We start from the raw sequence: 26,428 nt of genomic DNA, 5'->3' as shown, positions 1-26,428 counted from the left end.
GTTACCTAACGTTAAAACGAGAAGATTAAACTCTCTTTGAACTCCCAAATGAAGAAGACGATGAGATGCAATATACAAAGAGGAAACAACGACATTTAGGTTTATATGAAACCGACCCCAACCAATTCAGCTTAGTTTTCCAGTAATCAAACCATAGGTAACTACTGCCTGAACCGAACCCCGAAAGCTTCGAGTGGCTTGGGCAGTTTGGTTGCGTCCTTACTAAACACAATGAGTTCAAATCAAGCATAGACTCTTCTACCCAAAGAATTTTGATGAAACTAAAATTGGGATCTTTGCTTTAATATAACTTTTTGTGTTGTAAGCTTGAGAAGATGATTTCATCAGGTACAGAACTTTTACCAGAGACCACAGACACTGAAAGAGATACAAAATTATGCTTTACAATCAACGTCCAACGCAGCCAAAAATATTGAAACTAAAATTCTTTCTGTACATTAATCTGACAAAGGGATCGATCCCTCCTCCCCTCCTTCCAACGGCCGAAATTTTCGTGTTGTTAGCGAGGAGAAAAGACTGTTTTAGGCAAGGTAATTGTATATCTGAGGGTTGTTCTTGTCACGTTCTAGGTACTCTCTATCAATAAGACTTTCAATCCGCTTCTTCAAATCAGCTGGCTTTATTGGAAACTTTAACTGTTCATCAACACACCACAATAATCCACTTCAACATCGTCAACAGTCAAATATATTACAACTAGTCACTTTCTTGCATGATCCATTCAAATTTTACCCAGAATCAAATTTTACTTTCATTTGCGCAGGCAGAAAAGCCTGCTTTCGTATCAGGGTAAATATAATAGGTAATATTATAACAAATTTGACTGTGGAGTAAAAGAATGCATGGGAAACGAAAAGATAAGAACAGTATACTATTATACCGGTTCAACACGAGAAGATGAATGCATGGAAATTAAAGAAAAAAAATGCCTTTTACCTGTTGGAAAAGTTCAGTTATCAGAAGAGTGTGACTTAGCACTTTTCGGGTTTTCATTATTCGAACAATAGCAGCATCGACCTGCAGGTACCACGCAAAACAAGTTTAAGGGTCCATGAATTTGGTAATCTACTGTTCATTCTGCTGTTTGGTCAGAAATAATAACAAGCCTTTCCAGCCTATTCTTCACTTACATTACACCACTGAACAAGTAACTATATCTAACTGTATGATCCAGTTAGTTTATATTTGAGTTCAAATTATATGAACTGACAGTCTCCATGTAAAGAAAGGGGGAAAATTAAAGAGAATAATGGCTAACCTGATATTGACGGTCCTGAAAGACTCTTTCAGTAGTGCTGGTATTCTCTTCTACCGTTTCCTTCATCTGAATTGCATTTACCTGCATCGCCCACAACAATACAATGAATTTTCAGCTATGGCGGGTTGAAGTAACACGATCGTTCCAGGTAGATAAAATGAAAATTGGCATACCTTAAGACGGTAGAGTGGAGCAGTAAATCCTTCATTGAACATAAATGAATCATTGTCCTCAACATCTCTGCCTTTTGGCATCTAAATATAAGATGGGGGGAGAGAGAACTCAGATTCAGAACTCTTGAGAGTATATTAAAATAATTTTATATCTTCAACAAATAAAGACATCAAATGAAGGTGCTATCCACCTTTTGTAATACTCGAACTTTTCCACAGGCAAGTGACTGTAAAGTTCTTCTGAGTTCTTTATCCTCAATTCCAGTAGATTCTCTAATATCTTGCAGGCTTAGTTTTTCAGCATCGTTGAAAAGCATTAAGACCACGGTCTGGATCACAATGCACAGATTAAATCTCTCCATATGGTAATAAAATAAAATGCTTTCCAACCCCATTTCATTAAAGAGATAGAGAAGAGGATAAAAGACAATGCCCCAAAGAATCCCTTAAAACAGCTATAATGCCTACGAATTAACTCACCTGAAATAGGGAAACTGCCAACTCCTTTTTACCTTTTGGGAACTCGGCTTTCAACACACAGTGGCCTAATGAATTATGCCACATTAGGCGTCTCCCACTGTACTTGCTCAAATAAAACTCCTTGAAAATGTCCTATAAAACAAAGCAAAGGAATCAAAGGACTACTCCAAGTTACATGTAAATTAAGATGCATACTATTATCTTGCTTTCAACCTGGTAGACATTCAACTCATGGGGAAGCCTAACATCCATGGGAGGATAAGTTGGCCAGTACCTACAGACAACCAATAGATTGTTAACATTCCTGTCAAAACCGAAGTAATCAATGAGAGTTAATCAGTAGATAATCACATTAATTACAACTTACCCAGTAGTCAGGACATGAACACTCATTTCAATCCCCATGGGAAGCTTTGTCCTCGCTTGGGATGATTGCTTGAAAGATTCGTTGATCTCTTTAGACAACTCAATGTCCTAATACAATACACCGTAAACTAAATTTCAGGAGATAGTCTGAGAAGTAATTCAAATACAGCATTAACTACACAACTAATTTGTGAAATTCAGACGGAAGACAAGTATAGTAGTTAGTAGACATGTGTGAAGGAAAAATTGAAAAAAAAAAACAATAGAGCGAGAGGGAGAGGAGAGGGAAGAAAATGAGGAATGATGAGATTTTCAGTTCATCAAAAGGACCTTCCTCTGAACATTAGCTCCGTATAACAGCAAAACTAAATCAACATTGTTGTTCTACCCTTTCCCCTGGCGTCAGGGATATGCACACAAGCCCACAGACTTTCTCGTAAATCCATATTCTACCACCTTAATACTAAAGGTTATCTGATTTGTAGACCTTAACACACTTTTGAAGCTTAAAATGCATAAGAAGGTGAAGTTTATTATTAGGTTCCATTTTGATAATGGAAAAATCAATTCCCATCACATCGAGATGAGGAATACAACTATTATGATAGGCTGTGGAACCTAATATCTTAGTAGTTTCTAAGATAGAATCTTATCCATTCTCCTATTTAGTTTCTGAGATAGAATCCGATTTAGTTTTTAAAAGGGTTTTCTTATCTGTAGCTACTTGAAGTCATCTATAGATAAATCCTAGCCACCATGGAGTTTTACATCTCGGTGTCTCTACGTATATTTGTACTTGCATCTTCTCTTTTTTGTTTTTCATGTCTTCATCTAGATCGAGTGGGTGAGTTGTACGATCCTAACAAATGGTATCAAAGCTAGGAAGAATTCACCACGATCTGTGAAGATGAGAAAAAGAAGAGGTCTCTAGTAGAATATGTTGACTGCCCTAGTCACGAAAAAACTGACACACCGTCGCCGACGAACGGAGTTGACTCGCAAGCTGAAATCTTGCCTGAGGTCGTGAATGGCGACGATCCAATTGCTAGAATCCCGCACGAGCTGACAATGAAGACGACCCAGATGAGGAAATTAAGGTGGCGGAGGAGGACAGCGGTGAGGAGATGCTAACAAAGATGACAGCATATAGTATAAAAATGGGCGGTTACGAAGTGCATATGATAATCAAAAAGAAGTTGATGGCGACAGATATGATGGCAGATCAAGGGCAGCTATCACTGCAGACGAAGGACCCAATCGATTTTCAAAGAAGCTCAATTCTAGCTTAGTTTAATAGATGAAATTTTTTGGTCAAAAAATTTGGAGAAAGAGTGGATCAGTATTGTTCGCTTTTGGGGGAAACAAAGAAAGAGAAGGTTCATTCTCGTATGGCAACTGCCGAAGAGAAGCTTGACGGATCAACAAGTTGGATCAAATTCGAAAAGATGCATATTGAAGATTATCTATACCGGAAAGATCTTCACGAACCCTTGTCTGGGGTGAGGCTGGATTCCATGACTACGAAGCAGTAAAAGCACAAGGATCGGGAGGCTCTAGGGTTGATCCAATTGATTCTGTTCATAAACACAATGGAAGATCAAGGATCGGTAAGCTCTAGCGTTGATCCAATTGATGCAGTCCAAAAACGCAGTAGAAGCTCAAGGATCGATAGGCTCTAGCATTGATCTGCAATGAAAGCTCAAGGATTGATAGGCTCCAAGGTTGATCCAATTGACGCTATTCAGAAACGCAATGGACGTTCAAGGTTCAACAAACTCTAGGGTTGATCCAGTTTACGTTGTCCAGAAACGTAATGGAAATTCAAGGATCAGCAGGCTCCAGGGTTGATCCAGTTGACATTATTCAGAAACGCAGTGGAAGCTCAAGGATCGGCAGGCTCTACGGTTGATCCAGTAGAAGTTTTTCAGAAACGCAGTGGAAATTCGGATCAGTAGGCTCTAGGATTCACCCAGTTGACGTTGTCCAGAAACGCAGTGGAACCTCAAGGATCGATAAACTCTAGGGTTAATCCAATTGACGTTGTCTAGAAACATGGCACCTTACGCATGTAGTCAAGGAGGATTCTGATTTAGAGGATTGGTGAAGGAGGCTGGCACAGTGGAGGCTCTGAGAGGAGTGAGCACGAGAGAGGCAACCGATGCCCATCAAAGCTCTCCAAGAAGTGAGCACACGTGTACTCCTTAAGCCATCGTGTGGAAGTGCTCTAAGAGGAGTGAACATAAGAGAGGCAAGCAACACTCATAGAAGTGCTCCAAAAAGTGAGTACACGTGTATTTCTTGAGCATCACCTCGTGCCTAAGGTGGATAGATAAACAAGAATTACCGACACTAGCATTCGCTCAAGATGAGAGCATAAGGCTGGACATGAGCAACACGAAGAATGAAGCTACAACAAGACCAGAGAAGCACTGAAGCAACAATTGCCATATGAAGGTGAATAAATAAAGAGTTGGCTTTAGTATAGTGCCAACAAGTGAAAGGACTATGTTACAAGTTTCTAGGCTTTGCTTCAATAAGGGATGTAACCACGACGGGGAAATATTGTGGTTAATCTGTGCAACTCAAAGAATACGAGTGTTAAGTCCAAGATGGCCACATTTAGCTTAAGCAAGAATATGTGATGCTAGAATATCATGGTTTGTGTGGCAAGTCCCATGTCGAGTCTAAGAGAAGGGCGAGGTAGGTCCCCGGTGGTACAACCCACAACCATTGGATAGTATGTCTGTGGAGCCTCATATCTTAATAGTTTCTAAGATAGAATCTATTTTATTCTCTTATTTAGTTTAAAAAATAGAGCCTTTATCTTCTCCTATTTAGAGTTTCAAAAGGGAATTTATCTTAACGGTAACTACTTGAAGTCATCTATAAATAAATCCTAGCATCCATGGAGTTTTACTTTCTGGTGTCTCTACGTATATTTCTCCTTACATATTGTCTTTTATTTTTCATGTTCTTCATCTAGATTGAGTGGGTGAGTTGTGTGATCCTAATGATTATTTCCCTAATTGCTGTGTTTGGGGCAAGAGAGCAAAATCAGACCATCATCTTTGTTCTGTGAGAGTTTACAATGAAGCAACGGTGGTCTATCCATCCAAAAACCAACGAAGGTATGGTGGTCCATCTTCAATCTATTCAACTACTACTAACAGCACTCTCCTCTTCAAATCAGCTCATTTCTGATTTAACTCAATCCAATCGCAGTTTTGTAGGAAGGTTAAGATAATTGGATGAAGGGTGACTACTATTGGGTCTATTCACTCGAAACAAATAACAGAAATTTTGTTTATCACTATGAAAAGTTATATGATATTAATCATCTCGGCGCGTTATAATTATTCTCCATTTTCTATACAATCCAATTGGAGAACGTTCAAGATATGCCCTGTCCACCCCTTCTCCCTTGCAATTTTGTCTAGAAAAATATTTAGTTTCATTTGTCCAACTTAAAAAATAAATAAATCAATCAAAATTTGATTTAAAATAAGAGCAAGGTAACATCACTGTCCAGTTGAGATAAGAGAAGAGACGTGCAAGATACTCTTCATAGTTTTAATGGTATGGAAACAAGCAAACTACCAATAAGGGACACCTTCAAACTCCAACCAGCATCATATAAAACCAATTTTTAAACGGAAAAAAAAGAAGAAAAAATTGAATAACCCCCAGATGCAGCCTACAAAAGAAAAACTAGGAGCAAGGATGCCATTTGAAGTCAATTGAAATCAATTCTTCATAACTAACCACAATTCACAAAAACATGAGAGATTGAAAATAAATTCCGGAAGTATGCACCTTAAACATTCCTTCAAGTTTGTTCGTAAACTGACTACCACACTCGGTCTTCAGCTGTGACAAAGCAAAAAGAACTAGTTAGGATTACATAATCAACTACGAGTTAAAGAATAATTTAAAAACTTGTTGGCATGATTAGTAAATAATTCACAATAACCACTATTGAATTTTGAATTAAGGAAAATTAATCTGACTTTGGAGATCATAGACTTCTCAGCATCGATAGAAGCACTCTTTCCTAGAAGTAGCCTTTTTGCTAGATCCTTCTTGTAAAAGGCTTCAAACACATCCTTACCCTACAATGAACAAATGAAGCAGAAGAATTGTTTCTCCATGTCAAGCATAAATGTGCTTAAGCTATGGCAAAATGAAATAAAAATTCAAGAAAAAATAATTCCAGATCAATTAGATCTTTCCATGACTCTTTCCACTGATAATGATGACTACCTGAATAAACCTGAACAGAACCAACACTTTGTCCAGTGTACCCTCCAATTCTTCTTCAGAAGTACCCTTGTTTCCAGCACGAAGCTTTTCATCCAGAAACTTTGCAATCAGTTCAGCAGGACGATTCTACAGGAGGAAAAGATTATGCTGTTAGATCACATAATTGAACATAGAGCAGCTGCCATAGACTGAAACAATGATACAAAAAAAATGTTGAATGTATGTTGAGACATGTAAAGCATTATGGAAGAACAAGACATGAACAGATGAGGCAACCGAACCTAGGTCTTGAAAGTAATATAGATCAGAAGAATTAATTTACACAGAGATAAAAGTTAGGTTCCTAGTTTTTACAAATTATGAATAAGATCAAAGTCCAAAGTTGATCACGTTATATCTGAAGAAAAAAGAAGACGTAAGTTGAAATCCTCGTGCCAATCATGCCTATAGCACTTGGCCGATCAAATAGTGTTGCTTCTTCCCCTTTATTCTCCGCTCAACGAGCTGAAACATTAATTCTCAACTTTTTTTTTTCTCTCTTAATAAATGGTGTGTCCTGTCTCGCCCCTCAACATCACCAGATATACATTTTTAAACACTGGCAATAAAGCACGCCAGACAGAATATTACCAATTACATGGTTATTATTTTAATTAGGCTGCAGTTTAAGAATGTATGTGCACCTCATATTCTAATTAACTACAATAAGTAATGGGAAAATTCTAAAAAGAAAACAAGAAAACAAACATGAAGAGAGAGGTACCTGACGAAGATTAATAAGATGCTCAAATGCATCCTTTATTGTATTGCTAAAAGCTTCATTCTTTGAAAAGCTTTCTTCCCATATTGTATCAAGAGAAGCCTTGAATTCTAAAAGTGATGAGACCATATCTTTGTCCTTCTCATCATCCATGACAATATTTTGCCCAGTTTTTCGTATATATGAACTAAGGGCTTGTCTAAGTGATTCAAGGGCATTGACCCTTGAAATAAGCGTGTACATCCTCAGAAGGTCTCCCATACGATTCCCATCCATCAGCAATGTAAAACCCTAAAGAAAAAAGTATGTCTAAATAAACATTGGAATTGTGCAAGAAAACAATATGGAAGAACAAGAATTTATGATAGAATATAAAATCTGAGTTATCAATGGAACCTTATCAAGAATTGCAGATATATGACGTTCAAGGAGTTGCCTTTCTGTGGTTGCTATCAGGGGCTTTCTTGTACTTGAATCAAGATAGTGCAAACATCTATCTTGCTCTGCCTGCAACCTTCCCTGGAACAACAGGTTAACATAAATGGATGGTTAGTAAGCAAAACAAGGAAGATGTCATACAGTTATTCAAAGGACATAATATCAATCTTTTAGGTACCAAGTAATCTACTAAGCTGTTCACATTCATTAACTATGATATTCAGAACTAAGAACTGCTGCTTAGCCTACAACTCAGATCAACTTTACACTTCACACAGCAAGAAGCCTTCAACATTTACCAAGCCATGTTCCCCCGATACTTTTACAATGAAGTGATATCCAACAGTTTGCTTCTTCTGTTTATTAATGCAGAATGTCTGCTGGTATTACAGAAGTTTATCACTAGGAGCGTGGGTTTAGGAAGGTTATAGAAGAAAGAGAAGAAGAGGAAATGAAGAAAAGGTCCACTTTGATGTCCAACCTAGAAAACTTCAGCCCCGCTATACCAGACCCAGGTTTTCTGATTTCCAGAACCTCGGGATCCTTCACAAGCCCTTCTTTACATCAAGAACAGCCAAGTTTTCAGACCAAACTTTGTCATATTCATTTTCGAAGGTGAAAATTATAAAGGTGGGTTTTGTTTCTTTCCAGTAGACAGTGGTTTCAAGAAAGGTTAGCATAGTAAAACCATTCAAAGAAAGATGCGCTTGGATGTGTCTTAACCATAAAGAAGGATGCTGGACAACAAGTAAATATGCATCCTTCATAATTTGTCCGTATAATGCCTCTTTTCCAGGTCTTTTTGGGACAATCTGAGCAAAGTCTTCAAATTATGCGGGATTGTCTGGCTTACAGTGGAAAAATTCCTCCTCACTATCATTGTCTATCAAGTCCTTCCTTGCATCATTTTCTAAGAAATCATGAAAAGAGTGAACAGGATTTATTTTATCAGGTTTGAGAAGAGGAAGAGAGTGGAAGATGAGTTAATTTTGGGGCATAACACATAAAAGTTCTATAACCCTTTTTATGTATGAGAGTTCTTAAACTCTTCATGAGCTACTAAAATCGATAGATTTCGTGATTAGCCCCTTTCTTCTTATTTTTACAATTAGGGGAGTATTTTTCTAATCTTCTTCCTTGGACTTGGGTCTGATTTCCAGTCATTGCTCCTTAGTTTCTTCTTTAATACTTTTTCTTTACTGTGGATATAATCAATTTATGAACATGGATAAGAAAATGAGCAAGTCTAATACAAGAAAAGAACAATGCAGACCTCTGCATGCTTTAAATATTCTGAAACATCGGACTGCTGCATGTGTTTCATGCCTTCAGCAGCATAAAACTCAGAAGTGTATTCAAGGAATGGCTTTTCAAAGCTCTCCGAGTAAATTCCTAGTGCAGTAAACATCTTCAGAAGGTGGTTGAGGAGAGTCCGATTAATTGCTTCACCTAACCTAAAAGACCAATACAAGATCCATGTTAGTCGAATATTTTACATAATAAGTTCTTTTAATATGGAAAAATCTAACAAATAAATCAATTGTATAAAGAAAGAAAGAAAAAAAAAACTGTTTATATTGTATGTCATAATGAATTGTTAGCCATCAGTAAAATCAGCTTGTGTGGTTTTATAAAATTCTGAAATTCTTATACATGGTGGAGAACAGCAAATTACAAAATTCCAATATGAAGCAATCTACACTTGCACACTTGCAATGTCTCACTTGGATTATAGGCCATTAATCAATGTGTCAACTTCAGAGAACCAAGAACCAAAAAATTCCCTTGCGCACATTGGGTCTCAACCATATAAGGGATCATATACCCAAACTTGACCCTACCAATAATATATCACTCCATGAATTGGACAAAACTCATCTTATACAAGGATATTTCACAATACGACAATGCATATTTATTTATTAGAATCTATGTACTAAGGATCCATCTTGCATTTACAAAGATTAAATAAATATCATATGGTGTTAGATTCATAAATTGAAAATTGATGGGAGAGAGAGGCCAAAGGTGAATGACTCAACGCGCAAAAGAAAGTTTTCACGAAGATATTGATTGACAAGGCATTTGTTTGATGGTTCCAATAGCTTTTATTGCAGCATGTCCAATATTTCCAAGCTTCCAATAGTTTTCAAAACAAGGCAGAAAAATGAGTTTGTAGTTTTCTCTCAGATTTAAATTTCACAAATATTTGATTTCAGTTACACCACAAATCAAGAAAAGACCAAAGTCCAAACTAATGAAGAAGCTTAGAAACATCATGACACAAATCAAAGTGTATGGAGCAAGTGCCCTTTCATTACTGGGTTTGCTGTAATAGTGTGGTCCAAATACGGCATCATCTGATCATACGTGACTTTCTAATGAGGAAAAAGATCAGAGAAATATATGAAGGAACACATTGACATGTGAACAACAAAGGAAACAAGATTGATTGCAACAAGTACGGCTAGAAAATGGAGGCAACAAACTTCTCCAATTGCAAGGTGGGGAATATTCTAAAGAAAGGAATAATTTTGAGGCTGAATGATTTAAAGCAACGACTGGTCTATGGCTAGAAAGGAATACAACCAAATCAATCAAGGAAAAATGGATGAGGTAATCATTGACCTAACCAAATTTCCTGTTTCATTTTCCTTTTGTACTAATCTCTATAACTAACTTGAATCGTGGTGTCCTTTTCTAAATTCTCAGTGGCAGGATATCACTTTGTATTCTTTCTTTGCTAAAACAACGAAAAAGTTTCCTATTAAACATTTCTATATAATGGACACAAAGATCTTTGAAAGAAAAGAGTATCATAACTGCTTGTCGATAACTCATTCTAAGTTGCAGAAACCTATATCAGGATCTGCTGAGGCCATTTTTTGTCAATAGCTTATATCATCCAAATAAACCAAGACTACTAACAACTTGTTGCAAGTAAGCAAGCTTTTTCATCAACAAATAGCTCAACTACTAATTTTAATAACTCAAAAAGTGCGTGAGTCANAAAAAAAAAAAAAAAAAAAAAAAACATGCAATACTATGTGCATAAGCAACATCCATTATACTCAATGTTTTAAAAGGCTATTTGAGGCTAATGTCTTGAGGCTCGCCTCGAGGCAAGGCTCTAACTTTTATCCTTGAGACTTACGCCTCCTTCAAACCACAAGGCTTAAAGTCTCTATGCCTCATGTAATGATTAGAAGAATACTATTAATTTGTCTTATTCTTAAAAATATAAAGGTTCGAGTTGTGACAATATGACCGGTTAAAGATATCATTTAACAATGGCAATTGACGGGTAGTTTTATTTTTGTTCTCTTATATGACTATTATGTTTAGCAATACTTGGTCATACTAAAATAGGACTTGTTAAATGTTTTAGTTTAATTTAAGGCTTACACCTCCTACCACCTCAAGACCGCCTTTAGCCTTTTAAAACATTGGTTAGACTTAAATAAAATTATTGCATCATTAAGAATAGAGATTGACCTTTCTTTCTCAATCATTCTTAATAGACCCGTAACAGTTTTGTGCTCAACTTCTGAAGATAAAGATAAATGTTTTCTGAAAAGTTGCAAGCCCATGTCCCATAATGAGCACACACTTGGTGTTTGTTTGACATACGTCCTGTCCAGATACAGAGCAATGCCACGAATCATCAACATCTGATCACAAAAATCTTGCCAGCATTTCTCAACATAAGCCAAGAAAACCACCAAATCTGGGCTTTGCCCAACCAAAGACTGTAATGCTGCAGATATGTGCACTTCACACTCCTTTTCAATCCGCCGATAAAGATTTCCACCCATTTTGTGCAAGCAAAGATCGTTAACAGCCTGCATATAATACAGCAATTGGTTGAGAAACCTCAGATATGAGGGGGGATCATGGTTGAGAAACCTCAGATATGAGGGGGGATCAGAAACTATGTCCTTTTTTATCAAATAAGTGGAGAGAAAAAAACAAGAATCATAAATATTACCTGATAAAGTTTCTCCAGATCACAAGAATTAGGTTGCTTCAAGAATATGGCACATATGGCTGATTTCAACTTTGCCCATGTATCCTCCTCAAAATTAGCAGGAAGTGTCGGTTTTGCTTCATAGAGAAAAATGGAAAATAAGAAATAAGAAATCGTAAGCCATTTTCAACAAGGGATATCAGTTCAACCAAGGCTATGATTCACATCTTCACAACCATTGACATTATCTACACCAGAAAAGGCAAGGCAGTAAACAAAAACAAAGCTGACACGGGGCATAGATGAGGCCTCACTGTAATAATACAAAGTTGAAAGTACATTTGCTTCAGCATAGCTAATTTTGGCAGTTGACTAAAAATCTTCCATTGCCATTAACTATAAATTAAGGCATTGGTATAAGAGTGTATATATCTGACTATAGATTTTATCCGAACATAAGGAAATGAACTTTCCCAATTTTACACGCCTCCTCCTCTTAATCTCCCAGTACAGTAAATGGTAATTCCTAATCCTGGAAGAGGTAATGAAATGACGTACGCATCAGAAAGTTGTACGTCATTACTCAATAGTTCTACCTTGGATTTCCATAGGACCCACGTGAAAATTTAAATGCCACTGTACAACTCAACGATCAGAAAGAAAATCAGCAGAAAACATGTCTACATTCGAAGAAATCTCGTAAGAATGGCCAAAAACCATAAGAAATCGAAATAAACCCGAGTGCCAATGTTCACTTACAGCATAATTCCCAGTAATTTCAAAACAAGAACAAGAAAACACCAATCAACACGAAAACCCCCAACTGGAAAAGCCAAACCTCCAAAATGCACAAAGAAGTCAAAAAGAACAAATAGAATCGATCACGGGAAAACAAAACCTAACCACACAATGAACAAAAACACCGAAAATGAATTCGCCTAAACCCCTTCGAAAAGAAACGCAGAACGAGATCGAAAGAACATACCTTTAACAAGCTTAATAACGAGTTTCTTGGCAGGCTGAGGGAGAGTGGCTTTCTTCCGCGACAAATTGGTTGCGACGGCGCGACTAGCGCCAATGAGAGGGGAATCGTCGGGCTTGAGATCTTCATCTAGGGCCATAGAGGAAGGGTCGAAATCAGCGTCATCAGCGGCGGCCGATGAAGTAATGTTGGAAAAAGGGCGGTCGTGGTGGTGGAGGCCGTTTTTATTGGGGTCAAGTGAGGTCGGAACAGCTTGGGATTTGGTTTTCTTCATAGGAGGGGATGAGATGGAGGCTTTGGAAGTTGGTGAAGAAGAGACGACGGAGCTGGCGGCGGTGTTGGCGGTGGCGCTAGCAGAGCGTTTGGTGGGGAGAGACATGAAAGTGATCAAGAGGAGGGCATTGTCCAGTGAAGCAGAAAAGAGGAAATTTTGTGCACAAAAAATTGAAGATTGATTTCTCTGAGGACGCCGAGACAGAGAATTCCCCTCCTACCAGAAATCCCTTTTTNTGCCCCTAGTCTGACTTTGATTTTTTTTTTCTTTTTTTTTTTTTTTTTAATTATTATTTTACTTATTTAATATTTAATATCTATTTCTAAAATTAATCGAATTGCAGTTTAATAATAATAAAAAGATAATTATTTTTAAATCTAAAGTATTAATTTCTTTATTACAAAACTCCATTTTTAAATTAAATTAACTAAAATATAAATCTCTTTTTTCCAATATTAGTTTATTAAATTAACTTAAATTTCCTTAAAATTAATAAATTATCAATTTATAATGAAACAAATAGATACAAAACTCCTATCATAATTATTTTTTTCTTTTTCTAAAATTAACCTAATTTGTTAATAATCTTTTAAAAATAGAAAAAAAAAATAAGGTATTTAGTTTTTCAAATTTAACTGACCTTTAAAATATTCTCTGACAAGTGAGATTATCCGTATATAAACAATAGGTATGTGATATTCGGACACTGTTAGGATTGGATATGCCGATAACGATTCTTAGTCTCCACTCTTTGTAACGCCCCTTAGCTCGAATCCCGACCAAAATTTAGAATTCATATTTGGTACTTGTTGCTCGTGACATTCTCCTACAACGCAGGACTTTTTAGTTGTTTATCTTCGCTCAAATAAATACAAGAGGAAATTAAATTATAATTTTCAAAAGTGGCTTGTACATAACTTTTTTTATGCATTAAATTAAATAAAATTATTGTTATTATTGAGATTTTAATAATTGCTGTATAATTATATTAATTAAAATATATATAAAATATGCACGTGTTAAAATAGATATATACCTTGAATCAATCAATTTGACACAAAGAAAACATATTATTCTTTACTTAGCAATGAACTTCTTTGAAAATGGAAGGCAAATATATATATATATATTTTTTAAATTAAGAAATTAATTAATTAATTAAAAAAACAAAACCCTTTCATATTTTACTGATAACAAAGATTAATTTTTTAAAATAAAAAGAAAAAAAAATTCCAACCATCGTGACATACACATAAGTAAAGTAGCTAATCAGTTCAACTTAAGGCCTCGTACCAAACCTCGGGAGCATATGCACAATAAACTTTGTAACTAGATGTCACACCTAACTTAGAGACCCGACCGGTCTGACCACGAGAACATACGGTGTCAACCTATATGAACCACTCAGTGGCTAGATAGGGTCATAACATGAAGGAACTAGGGTTAGAGTATTTAAAGCTAGAAGCTTGGGCAAGCTTGAAGGCTTAGGGTTAATTCCAGAAAAATTGGAACCAAGACACGTGGTATTAGCTAAGAGTTGGATTCGATTTAGAGTTCGTAAGTAGACTACCTACTAAGCATATTTTTATACTCATTCTTGCTAATTTATGTTTTTTTTTTTCTTCAGATAATAACAGAGGAGCTCGTCGAGGACGGGAGCGTTTCAAAGCTGTGCTAAAGAGGACCCTTAGATCCAAGTCTTCCTATATTTCATATTAGTTTATCTAGCTCTTGGTTGTTTTGTATGTCGTAACTCTCGAGTACACATTATGGTTTTTTTACTCACTTGTGTCTCATGTTTTAAAAAAGAAGAAGGTTATCGATTTTTTTCATACATCGCATATTAATACGTAGCAGTTCGTAATTCAAGTCTCTCAAAAGTGGGTCATTACCCACTTTTACGTATCTTATTTTTTCTCAAATTGGATTTCTACAAAGTTCTTGAAAAAGGATCCACGATGAATCGTAATGAAGTGATGGATCCATAAGTACGACCCACCTAATTTATCGAGACTCCCCCTTTATCCAAAAGGGCTAAAAACACCTGCCATGTTCACTTTTAAAGGGCGGTTTTTCTTACCAAATCAGACCCTTCTTTTGGTTTACCAAAAACTCCCCCCTTCACCCACTCATTATATACATGTATGTGTGACAAAGCTCTTTTGTTTTTATCTAACTTTTGCCTTTTTCCTTTTTTACCCACGACCCTGAATCCGAGCGAGGGTTAAGAAAAAAAGGGACTTCGTTGGATGTCGTCCCACTTAAACCGTTCGAAAAAATAAGAGTGACTTGCTATTTAACGAACATGAAATGATTCAAACTCTAGCTATCTGTCGTCGTTGGTCGATAATATATATTTTAATTAAAAAAATGTGATAATAAAGAAATAAAATATTGGTTTTGTTCCTTTCCCCCTCGTATATAATTTAACCACCCAATGGGATTTCCCTTTTGAAATTTGCTTTTTTGCGAAGAAAGTTGACAATGGACATTAATATTAGAATGGCCTATGCTTTGGCGTGGCTTTAAAGACAACTACACTCCAAATTCCCATTCTCGTACGACAATATATATACCAAATAACCTCAAATTCACAAGCCACACCAAATCCAAATCCACATCCATATCCAAAAAAACAGAAACAAGAAAAGAAAGGAATTGCGGCCCTCTCTTTAATTGCTCTTTCCCTACTCCTTTCTCTGCGTTTCCGGGCTTACGCTGCCCGACCGCACCTCTACCTCATCGCAATCCTACAACCCTTTGGTTGGTTCGATCCATTCTTTTCGAAATCGTGAGCAGGACGTACGATGCTCCTCCATCTCGCTCTTCTCTTTCTTCTCTTTATTTCAGGTATTCATGAGTTCGTGTTTTCTTATATTACCCATGATTTTAATTGCTTGAATTTTGAGAAATTTTGCATCTTTTTTTCCTTTTCATTAGGAGCTACATCGCTAGGTATAAACTATGGTCAAATTGGCAACAATTTACCACCACCCGACAAGGTTCTAGACATGTTGACAGCCTTAAGAATCACAAAAGTACGAATCTACGACACAAATCCACAGGTTTTATCAGCGTTTGCCAACTCCAAGGTTGACCTCATCGTCACAATCGAAAACCAAATGCTAGCTGAGCTAACGAATCCCCAACAAGCCCTCCAATGGGTCACGGCACGCATCAAGCCCTACGTCCCCGCAACTCGAATCACCGAGATTGCTGTCGGCAACGAGGTTCGTTACATCATTCAAACCCATTGAAAAAACAAACAGTTGAACTAAACTCAAATTGGAAAATTACAGGTGTTTTCAGAGAATGACATGACACTAGTGGAGACACTAGTCCCAGCCATGTTGAGTATCCACGCAGCATTAACTCAACTCGGGCTAAGCTTCATTAAGCTCTCGACGCCGAGCTCCCTAGCCGTGCTAGAAGAATCATACCCACCGTCGGCCGGGAGCTTCAAGCCAGAAATCACCGGAATCATGACGCAATTCTTGGAGTTTCTATCAAGAACAAAGGCGCCATTTTGGATAAACGCATACCCATATTTCGCATACAAGGACGACCCAAATGGGATCCCTTTAGAATACGTATTATTCAACCCAAACCCAGGGATGGTGGATCCATTCACGAGGCTCCATTATGACAACATGCTCTATGCTCAAGCCGACGCAGTCTATTTCGCGATGGCTAAAATGGGGTTCGAGGGGATCGAAGTTAGGATCTCGGAGACTGGATGGCCTTCCAAAGGGGACCCTAATGAAAATGGAGCCACCATCCAAAACGCCGCCAATTACAACAGGAACTTGCTTAGAAGACAAATGGCTAACGAAGGCACGCCCATGAGACCCAACGTCCGGCTCGAGATTTACCTCTTCGCTTTGTTTAACGAGAATTTGAAACCTGGCCCCACTTCTGAACGGAACTATGGCCTTTATCAACCCGATGGCACCATGGCCTACAATGTTGGCCTCTCCTCCTTTAAGGGCACTTCCTCCATTTCTCTCACCTCTTCCGCCCCTACCAAGGTAATTCGCCCCTTAAAAAAATAGAGCTTATGACTCATGTCTAATAAATTCTTAAACTTTTGTTTTGTAAATTGGAAATTTAAATAATTAGAATAAAAACCTGATTTTTTTTGTTGGGATGAATTTAAATTGAATTGAACAGGGTGGCATCATGGGATATTATCAAAGCTTGGTGTACTGGATGTTTGTGTATTTGATGACGTATCAAGTTTTTATGAGAAGACGATTTTAAGCTCTTGTGTATAATTGAATTTAGGGTTTAATAGTATTTTCGGGGTTTCGAGAATTATTTTATTTTTAAATATTTAAATTTAGTTCTTGTAATTTTAATAAATCTTAAAATTAGTCTCGGCTATTAATTTGAGATTATGTTTCATTATCGGAGAAATTGTTTGTCGTGTTATTCCCTTTCGATTAGGAAAAGACGTATTAAATTAATTAAATATTTTATAAGTAAAAAAAGATAGAAGTTTTTTTTTTTTTTTTTTTTTTTTTGAAAAACTAAAAATAAGAAACACGTATAAGAAGGAATAAATTAATTTTTGTTATTTCTAAAATTTGTATATAATTTTGAAAGTGTTTCTTAAAATCAAGAAATGGAAAAAATTATATTTTTTTAAATAATTAGAAACGAACCCTATCCAAATTTAAAACTAAAATTAAATTTTAATCTTAAAATTATTGCTTTTGATGGGGTATGAAAAGTCAAATCAACCCTTCCATTTCTGACCGTGGTCGGGTCTATTTCTCTACTTTCCCCGAACATAAGGGCTTTTTAGTCACTATGGTGCGTGCCACGTGGAATAATGTGGGCCATAAAGAATATTAATACTTTTTTTTAAGTAGACTAATATTTAATACCTAAAGTTATATATTACTCTTATTATATAAGTTTTGTCACTCAACTTTAACCCTAAGTGTTTTTTAATTATCAAATATTTTTTTAAACTTTAAGAATATCTAAATAATGTTATTTTTTTTATATTAGAAAAATGAAAACAAAAGATTTAATTATCTGATTATCTTATATCAACTTAAACGTTAATTTTTATTTTTTTGACGGGAGAATAATGAATATACTATAAATATGGATCTTTGAATAAAGAATCGTTGGTTCTATAAAAAGAATATCAAACTCTGGTTAGTTCTCTTCACGCCAAGGGACTTTTTTACAGTTTTAATTTCAGGGTCTACGTAAAAAGGCCTAATATCAATAAGATTTAGGTCATTTTTTATACACCGAACATAAGACATTCATTTTATAGGACTATTATCTCCGTAATCCCATGCCACACACTCGCCTTTTCTAAATTGAGTACTTTCTGACCTAACTCATAGGTCCAAGAATTTTCTATTTCTCCTATAAAATCTCGATCTTTCACCCGACCCATTGTTAAATTCTTTTTATAGAGATTAAAATTAGAATCGATGTATGACAAAAAGAAGCCAAAAGTGTGAAAAAGTGAAGGGACATTGCAGTGTATTTTTAATCATGTTTTAAGTGATAATGGTAGGCCAAAGTGCTTTATTATTGGAAAGGAGCTTCCTTTTAAAGCTCTCTCCTTTTGTTTTAGATGGATTTAGGGTTAGGGATTAAAGGGCAGACAATCTAGGGTCAGCCATTGAGGGTGGTGATGAGGATTGGGCTATCTATGTGATATCAACCAACATGGTGCACATGTGCCCTTCCACAAGTTTTATGGAACACCTCACCTATATCAACTTATATATCAATCATCTAATTAAGTAAAAGGGGTTGTTTTTTTTCTTTCTTTTTCTTGCGTACACGTGTGGTGCTATGCCCTGCCCAATACATTCTGATAGCGTAAAACTGAGTGTCATAATCACTCTTTTTGACAACGAAATAGCGATTGTGCGACATTTATTCTAACTTAGCGAACAAGCCAACCGTGTAAAAATTGTATTTGTAGACAATTCGGACGTAAGATTGAGGCTCGAGCTACGTTTTGAGAGAAAATGTATAAAATGTGGACGAGGAAAATCGATGAAAATAAGGTGAAAGAAAGCATTGTAAAAGTCAAATGCATTGAAAACATGTAGGCGTGAGAGATTACAATACTTGGTCGGGAGAGGTTTCATGACTACTTAGTCACATTATAATACATTTTGAGGTGATTCAAGTCTCGTAGGAGTAGACACGATTTCGCTGAATGGTCATACACATAGAAAATATAATAATAAAATAATACAACATGAGAGCAAGTAAAAGAGTAATCGTGACATTGAGCACAATAGAATTGTATACACTTCAAGGTGGGGTGTTCTCTTATTTATTTAACTATTTCTGACACTACCTTGGAGCCCACGTTGGGGCTCTATAGTATTAGCAAGAGGACACTAGATGAAGATCGGATGAATTGTCAGTCGACTCGGGACGTTATTACCCTTTTCCTTTTACAGAAGTACAAATGTGACGGGTCACATGTACTCGAGCCTAGAGTCCTTTGGACGATTATCTCCGCATCGTCCAAAAACGCTTCCTTTTCAAAATCAACATGTATAGAAGGTATACAAAAGCGATCTTGTAAAGACGTTAAAAGCACTATTTGTGAGAGAACTTTTGTCTAGTGCACTATTTTTTCTTATAAGAGCATAGAGCCAAATTACTTTTCCCCTATAGTACTTTTACTTAAAAAAAAAAAAAGGGTTCTTTTTATTAGACACATTGAAATGACACAAACAAATCAAATGCATTAGCCTTACGTTCCCATACATGTATTTTGACCATTTCCACAATGGCTGTCATGAAAAGTGAAGTTTTTCCATGTAGGGTAGCCCATATGGACATGGGATTTCGGGCGGAATTCTAAATACCTTCGACTCCAACTTTAATTCTGCTAGCAATCCCGAGACAAAATTGATGAAATTTGTGGATCTGATTGATTTGAAAGATTTTTTTCTTTGATTCTAGGTTATTAATGGTGACTCACGAAGTTCATACGAAACCGAGCATCTAAAAGTACCACAAAACATGAAAGAACGCATCAGTTCGTTCATGTGGAATAATGAACAACCCTAGAGCTTACGTTCCTACTTTGATTTTTTAAAAGTCTAGGACTGTTACTACTCGATTCTTCTTAAAAAAATATTGAATCGAGCAGTAACAACTTGAACTTTCGAATGGATCAAGGATATTTGAGTATAAATTATATATATATATATATATAAAAAAGTTCATACAGTAAATTAAGGTCAAATAAATAATTAAAATCAAAATGTACACTTGAATGGGGTATTGGGCTTAGTTAGTATAAGTTGGGCCGGCCCGACTTAGGCCTCAAGTTTGTTGGGCTTGGGCTTCAACTGATCCACAACTTTCTTTACCAATCCAATAATATTTAATATTTAAAAAAAAAACTAAAATAAATATTGATTTTCTTATTTTTTTTTTTACTAGTTTTTATATTAAGCAGTGAAATTATTTTAAAAATTCACAAATATCAATTTAAATCATTTAAATTCTTACCTGGTAATTATATCCCTTTAAGTCGAGTTTTATTTATGGTTATTCAAAATAAATACTTATTTTTAATTTAATCCAATTAAAAGTTTATTATAAAAAAAATTGCATACGTGGGTGTAAAGAGTAGAATCTAGAACCTTCGAGGCGAATCCAAAACCCTGGTTGGTTCTAGCAATTTCCGTTCCAAATAGCACACAGCACGATTAAACCTTCTGAACTTCCTTCATCTTCTTCTTCTTCGCTAAAATTCACGCTCTCACAGCTTCATTTCCACCTCGAGCAAGATTCTGTTCATGGCGGAAGACTTGTCTCTTGATTTGGAGGAGCTTCGCCACCTCCACAGCATTGCCAAGAGGCCTCGAGTCGTCTCTCTCATTTCCTCTGAGATTAGCAACTTAGAGAAGGTTCCTCTCTGTTTTCTCTTATTGATTTGGATTAGTTTGTGCCATTTTAATGATCTTATTGATACGTTTTTTGAATTTTTTTTAAAATTGTCGTTATCTAATGGTTTGTCATGCTGTATAACCTAGTTTACGGACTGAATTTGATATTTCGTTAGGGCTTATCTTCCGTCGCATTGAGATTATTGATACATCGCTTCAATCGTTTTATGCTACTACTGTATTAGGCTTCAGCATTTTCCTGTCTGACGAGAATTATGTTGCTATGTTCACTCAGTTGTCAAAAGAGACTGTCCTACAAACTCACGCTTCCATTCCTGTTTCAATTTCAACTGCTAAGGTGCCCATCAATTCAGGCATTGTTTACACTCCACTACCGGGATTCAGCTGGGATCAGGACAATGACAAAGTGAAGGTAACAAACTTTCAGCCTCCACTTCATGGCACAGCTAGATCCCATTGGTGAAAATTAGAGCATGTTAAGATTTTAAGCCTCATCCTGATGGATGTCATTATCATTGTCATGTAGATATATGTGTCGCTTGAAGGAATAGAGCAAGAAAAAGTTGAGGCTGACTACAAGAAACTATCGATCGACATCAAGTTCCATGATGTCAAAGGGAAGAATTACCGGTTTGCAATTCCTAAACTGAACAAGGAAATTGTTCCTGAGAAGTGCAAGTTGCTAGTGAAACCAACACGGGCTGTGATCACGTTGTACAAAGCTTCAAAGGGGAACTGGTTAGACTTGCATTTGAAGGAGGACAAAGTGAGTGATTTAAGAGAGTAATTGGTGATTTATAGTTGTATCTTAGAGGTATTTATTCAACTAACTTTGTTGTTATTTACATCTTACAGCTCAAGCCAGGTCTTGATAAGGAACGCGACCCAATGGCAGGAATCATGGATTTAATGAAGGTAACATCTTCTTAGCCTATGCATGGTTTGGAAAGGGAGGAATGTTTCTCTTTCTTTCCTATTCTTTGTTTTGTTGGGCGTTGGTGGTCATAAAATTTTCTTCCATATTTTTGCCTCATAGTCGTAGTTTATCTGCTTTGGTTGTTAGCAACTATTAGTTATGGTGAGAATAAAAAGTGGATAATGATGAGGATATGATGTGTTCTTTCAAGTGATAATGATGAGCTGGAAGTAGATAAAGTTAGGTTAAAATCCTATGCTTGTCATCTACTTAGGAGTACGAGTTTCTTGACAACTTAGTGGTGGGTCATATTATTGACTGCCCTGTGAATTAATCAGGTGCATGTTTCTAGATTTTTAAGTGTTGGGTCATATGGTTGAGATTGGTTGTTAGATTAGTTTGAGATACGGACTTTGTCGGCATGAACACTTTGAAAGAAAAAAGCAGTACCACGGCTGACATATATCTATGGAGGACAAGAAACCCCCATCTCGACAATTGGGCTGAAAAAAGGAGTCCATGAACCTGAATTGTTACATCAAGCCAGCCTAACGAACTGATTCTTGATCTTATCGCTGCTCTCTGTTGGTGTTTTGAACAAATTCAAATCCAAACTTTTGAATTGATTTTCAACTCATGACAGTATATGGGTATCTGTTCTGCTCTGTGTGAGATAGGTACACACGCCTCTGACAATGTTATATACAATTAGGATAAGCATAAAACTGCGTCTGTATTTAGGCTGAACACACTGATCTCTGCGATTGCTGATTTATTATGGCTGACATGGAAACTGCAGAATATGTACGACGAAGGAGATGATGAAATGAAAAGAACGATAGCAAAGGCATGGACTGATGCCAGATCCGGCAAGACCGCTGACCCACTTAAAGGGTTCCCATGAGCAAGCGCAGGGCAAATCTAGTTATCATCTTTTAGGAATGGTTTTCTGGTTGGATGAGATCATATTTGTTTTGATGATGTTCAGTGGACCGCGTTTTGTTGGCCTCCCTATTATGGTTTGATTCCTTTAGATGGCGTTAGTTCTGAAGGAGTTTGTATAAAAACCTATGGATTTTGATATCTATAAAAAGTTCATATTTTGCATTGTAGAGATGTGTGTTGAGGAACAATGGATGATGATTTTATTTTTTAATCTGGTGAAGTTTGAACTGTTTATCCAAACAAGCTCTATGAGTCTTTGGGTCGATTTTTGGAGGAAAATTTGTATTGCTGGAGAACGTTATTGTCATTGAAAAGTCTTTGGGTCACTTTTGATTATTGTCTCTTAAACAAGATTATTGTCTCACAATTTTATTGGATCTCTCAAGCCGAAAGATAGATTTCATCATAGCACTTACTTTTCTTTTTCTATCGATACTCATTCTCGTTCTTTTTTTGAGTCTCGAACCCGGAATCCAATTTGATTCTTGGACTTGTTCATGTCACTATTCATATAATCATAAGAAGTTCTTCATATAATCATAAGAAGTTCTTCCGTTAGACTTATTAACATAAAATCAAAACTTTAAAGACCTATTTCGATATTGACGTTAACGAGAATACTAAGCGTAGAAGAAACTACAAGCATGACATATTAAAGTGGTGGCGGAACAAAGACAGGAGCATCGACATAAATAGCTATGGAATAATGAGCGTTGTGAAACGAACGTTGAAAGGAAGGAAGGATGTGACCTTTCAGAAGTCCAAATTGGAAGGTGAAAGGCAGTGCCAATTAGCAAATACAATTAGCTATGGCCTTGGTGTCTGAAAATGACTCCATATTGTGCCTTTCCCCTTCACACACACACACACACTGTCTCACAGAATCTCTCTCTTTACCTTTACATTGGTTGGGCGTCCTCTTCCATCACCTTTTCCTCTTCAATAGGAATTCCATTTTGCTTCTTAAAACACTCCCCCTTTTGCTTTCACCCTCTTTCTAACCCTTCTTTATGTTCATATTTGGATATTCCTCCTCCTTTCTATTGCCTAAGAATATTCCTACAGCTAACATCTCCTATTATACATTCTCTTTGTCCACCGTCAAATCTAAACTATGTACTTATTGACGTTACTCCCACCCACGTTGCACCGACTAGTGAAATTCATAAACAAAGAAAATACCCGTGAGTTGAAACACTAATATCTTCATAACGTTACATTTCGATGATACATCAAATGTCTTAATATCCTTACATCCCAACTAGATGATTTTTTCTTCTTTTAAAACGGAGAGAATTTTCCTAAAGTAACAGGAGATGGTGTCTTTTTCTTCAACTTGTTTATAAGAGGAATTCCCGAGCCATTTTTTTAGTGAATAACAAAAGTAGAGAATTTAGACATAGCTTACATCGAATGAACCGTTTTAAACATAGTATCAACTTTTTATCAATTCTATTACACCGTGAACAAAAAAAAGCACGGATTTTTCCCTATCATAACAAGAAAAGATTAGATTTTGAGACATGGGAAAGTGTAAGAAGCATATATAACATTGAAATCCACAAGCTTTGATACAAAAGGGTAAGGGGAAGTTAAGTAAAAAAGTAGATTTACAAGGGAGGGGTATTTTGGGAAAGTACATGATCTAATGACAAGTGTAGTAATGGGATTGGAGGATGGAAGGTTGTTGTTCAACACACAAAAAAAAACCTGTTCTTCTATCTTTTCTTTCTTTTTAAAGCCAAAAATTCCTCACTATTTCCCCATTATTTGATCATATATGTGATTATGAATTACAAATCTTTTGCTCTCTCCAAACCATAACCACAACAAAGAACAAACAACGGAGAAATGACAGAAGAACTTCACATACTCTCTCTCTTGTTTATATTTCTTTGGGTTCTGTGGGGTTTTTCAGGTCAACAAAGGTGTAAGAGTTTTGATCTCAAAAGGGCCTAACCTACAATCAGCAAGCCTTGATTTATAAGCAGAGTTTTTATAATCCCACCAAGTGAACTCTCTGTACAAGCTCTGCTCTCCCTCCTCCATTAATGACGGTAAAGGTGCAATCTTTTCATTCAATGGCGGCCCACCGAAGTAGATCATTGAAAGCCTCGACTTTATTGGATCAGCTAAAACCTTGTGCTTCACACTCTTAAACCTCCCATTAGTCATCACCTGCAACATAAACACAGTCTATTACTTCTCCAAGAACAGAGGAGGGAGGAAAAAGAAGAAGAAGAAGAAGAAGAAGAAGGAGAACAGTACCTGCAATGAGTCACCGACATTGATGAAAAAGGAGGCGTTATCAGGAGGGACTGATACCCAATTCCCATCTCTCAAGCAGATATGGAGTCCGGCGGTGTTATTGGATTTCAAGACAGATATTATTTGTGGGTCTGTGTGTTCCCCAAACCCAATCAAATTTCTGCCACTCAAAGCTTCGAGCTCCGGGCATGGCGGATAATGGTTCAGCCTGAAACAACAGTCGCTTCTCTCATCCTTCAACAGCCTGCTCAATGCGCTTTTCTCTATCCTCAAGCCTAACGCCATGGCTTCCAGCACTTCACAAGCCATCTCCTTCACCGCCAATATATACTCCTCCACCGCACTCCTGCAACAAACCAACCCCATATTAATATCCTCTCTGTTTCAAAAACAGAGCAAAAAACAGAGCAAAAACAGACCAAAACAGAGCAATCTGTTTTCGTTAATCATACCGGAAAATCTCGGGATTTTCCCGCAAAATGAAGAGCGATTTTTCAGAAATGAGTTCATGATTGGTATTGAGAAGAACATATTCAATCCAACCCACATCGCCGTTTGGGCCAATTCTCTTACTGCCATATCCAAACGGGTCAGGTGGCCCTGCTTTTTCCTTCTCCGATTGAGGAAGTTGAAAAAATTTCAAAGCTTGGGCTTCAAGGTCACCGATGAGATGATCGGACACGCCATGGTTAATAACCTTAAAGAATCCAAAATCCTCGCAAGCTTTGACGATTTGGGTTTTGGCTTCTGGGTCTTTAAGGTCGATCACCGGAATTCCAGTGAACAGAGCGGTGCGTTTACAGGACTTAATCGGAGCAAAATGGTCAAACACGAGTTGAGATTGAACCACCATGGTTGAACAAAGAAGAAGGCTTTGAAAACAGAGGAAAGAAGAAGAAATGGATGTCAAGTGGATGAGGAGGCATCAGCCTTCGCTTCCGTTGGGTATTTATACCACCGGGGCTGACTTGAATTCCTTTTTTTTTTTCCTATATTTTTTTAATTAATTTTTATATTTTTCAAATTGAAAATACAAAAAGAAAGAAAAATCCTACACGGTTTTCTTTTTGAGAAATAACCAATGGGAATCAATATAAAAATATTTTTTGGAAAATTAAAATATTATTTTGTTAATTAAATTTAAAAAAAAAAAAAATGAATATTTTAAGTGAAAAATAAGTTGTGTTGATCTTGAAGGTGCTTTAAAGGGCTGTCCATTTTTTAGGCTTCAATGGCCTACGCCTATTTAATACTCATCATTTTCCTTTACTGTGTCTAAAATTAATTATTATTTTTAAATAATAATATTAATAAATAAATAAAATTAAAAAAAAAACATGAGCATGTGATGATTTTGTTTTATAAGAAAAATAATATTTTTTAAATTAAATACTCATATAAATT

The 26,428-nt window shown here is 36.4% G+C and overlaps 4 protein-coding genes across 4 annotated transcripts; 2 read left to right on the top strand and 2 right to left on the bottom strand.

Moving 5' to 3' along the window:
* Positions 1-276: 276 nt before the first annotated feature.
* Positions 277-13,187, bottom strand: LOC111783061 (cullin-4-like). The gene is made up of 17 exons (XM_023663937.1): positions 12,709-13,187; positions 11,745-11,860; positions 11,252-11,598; positions 9,030-9,210; positions 7,715-7,837; positions 7,322-7,609; positions 6,559-6,684; positions 6,306-6,407; positions 6,112-6,165; positions 2,300-2,406; positions 2,146-2,206; positions 1,933-2,064; positions 1,644-1,781; positions 1,453-1,533; positions 1,280-1,360; positions 958-1,038; positions 277-656 (listed from the first exon to the last, which is right to left on the bottom strand). Exons 1-17 carry the CDS (start codon positions 13,082-13,084, stop codon positions 543-545), a joined length of 2,508 nt encoding a protein of 835 aa, XP_023519705.1. The 5' UTR covers positions 13,085-13,187; the 3' UTR covers positions 277-542.
* A 2,412-nt stretch (positions 13,188-15,599) lies between these two features.
* LOC111783062 (glucan endo-1,3-beta-glucosidase 11-like) lies at positions 15,600-17,306 on the top strand. The gene is made up of 4 exons (XM_023663938.1): positions 15,600-15,829; positions 15,920-16,209; positions 16,279-17,007; positions 17,150-17,306. The coding sequence occupies exons 1-4, from the start codon at positions 15,787-15,789 to the stop codon at positions 17,237-17,239; spliced, it is 1,152 nt and encodes a 383-aa protein (XP_023519706.1). The 5' UTR covers positions 15,600-15,786; the 3' UTR covers positions 17,240-17,306.
* A 3,326-nt stretch (positions 17,307-20,632) lies between these two features.
* On the top strand, positions 20,633-22,923 carry LOC111783579 (calcyclin-binding protein). The gene is made up of 5 exons (XM_023664506.1): positions 20,633-20,895; positions 21,170-21,307; positions 21,422-21,661; positions 21,751-21,810; positions 22,611-22,923. Exons 1-5 carry the CDS (start codon positions 20,785-20,787, stop codon positions 22,713-22,715), a joined length of 654 nt encoding a protein of 217 aa, XP_023520274.1. The 5' UTR covers positions 20,633-20,784; the 3' UTR covers positions 22,716-22,923.
* A 1,365-nt stretch (positions 22,924-24,288) lies between these two features.
* Positions 24,289-25,959, bottom strand: LOC111782673 (gibberellin 2-beta-dioxygenase-like). The gene is made up of 3 exons (XM_023663470.1): positions 25,477-25,959; positions 25,025-25,370; positions 24,289-24,934 (listed from the first exon to the last, which is right to left on the bottom strand). The coding sequence occupies exons 1-3, from the start codon at positions 25,875-25,877 to the stop codon at positions 24,671-24,673; spliced, it is 1,011 nt and encodes a 336-aa protein (XP_023519238.1). The 5' UTR covers positions 25,878-25,959; the 3' UTR covers positions 24,289-24,670.
* Between the last annotated feature and the right edge of the window lie 469 nt (positions 25,960-26,428).

The sequence above is a fragment of the Cucurbita pepo genome, chromosome LG20 (assembly GCF_002806865.2).
Source record: "Cucurbita pepo subsp. pepo cultivar mu-cu-16 chromosome LG20, ASM280686v2, whole genome shotgun sequence".
Lineage (NCBI taxonomy): Eukaryota > Viridiplantae > Streptophyta > Magnoliopsida > Cucurbitales > Cucurbitaceae > Cucurbita > Cucurbita pepo.
The sequence above is the reverse complement of the archived record's forward strand: the minus strand, read 5'-3'. Positions and strand labels throughout refer to the sequence as shown.

Excerpts from the sequence above, each read along its gene's own strand:
- LOC111783061 (XM_023663937.1), bottom strand. The coding sequence starts at position 13,084 with ATGTCTCTCCCCACCAAACGCTCTGCTAGCGCCACCGCCAACACCGCC. Across the intron at positions 7,838-9,029 it reads AATATTTAAAGCATGCAGAG|GGAAGGTTGCAGGCAGAGCA; the intron begins GTCTGCATTGTT and ends CTGTTGTTCCAG. Across the intron at positions 1,534-1,643 it reads AAGTTCGAGTATTACAAAAG|ATGCCAAAAGGCAGAGATGT; the intron begins GTGGATAGCACC and ends TCTTATATTTAG.
- LOC111783062 (XM_023663938.1), top strand. The coding sequence starts at position 15,787 with ATGCTCCTCCATCTCGCTCTTCTCTTTCTTCTCTTTATTTCAG. Across the intron at positions 15,830-15,919 it reads CTTTCTTCTCTTTATTTCAG|GAGCTACATCGCTAGGTATA; the intron begins GTATTCATGAGT and ends CCTTTTCATTAG. Across the intron at positions 16,210-16,278 it reads AGATTGCTGTCGGCAACGAG|GTGTTTTCAGAGAATGACAT; the intron begins GTTCGTTACATC and ends GGAAAATTACAG.
- LOC111783579 (XM_023664506.1), top strand. The coding sequence starts at position 20,785 with ATGGCGGAAGACTTGTCTCTTGATTTGGAGGAGCTTCGCCACCTCCAC. Across the intron at positions 21,308-21,421 it reads AGGACAATGACAAAGTGAAG|ATATATGTGTCGCTTGAAGG; the intron begins GTAACAAACTTT and ends ATTGTCATGTAG. Across the intron at positions 21,811-22,610 it reads GAATCATGGATTTAATGAAG|AATATGTACGACGAAGGAGA; the intron begins GTAACATCTTCT and ends TGGAAACTGCAG.
- LOC111782673 (XM_023663470.1), bottom strand. The coding sequence starts at position 25,877 with ATGGTGGTTCAATCTCAACTCGTGTTTGACCATTTTGCTCCGATTAAG. Across the intron at positions 25,371-25,476 it reads GAAAATCCCGAGATTTTCCG|GAGTGCGGTGGAGGAGTATA; the intron begins GTATGATTAACG and ends GGTTTGTTGCAG. Across the intron at positions 24,935-25,024 it reads ATGTCGGTGACTCATTGCAG|GTGATGACTAATGGGAGGTT; the intron begins GTACTGTTCTCC and ends TTTATGTTGCAG.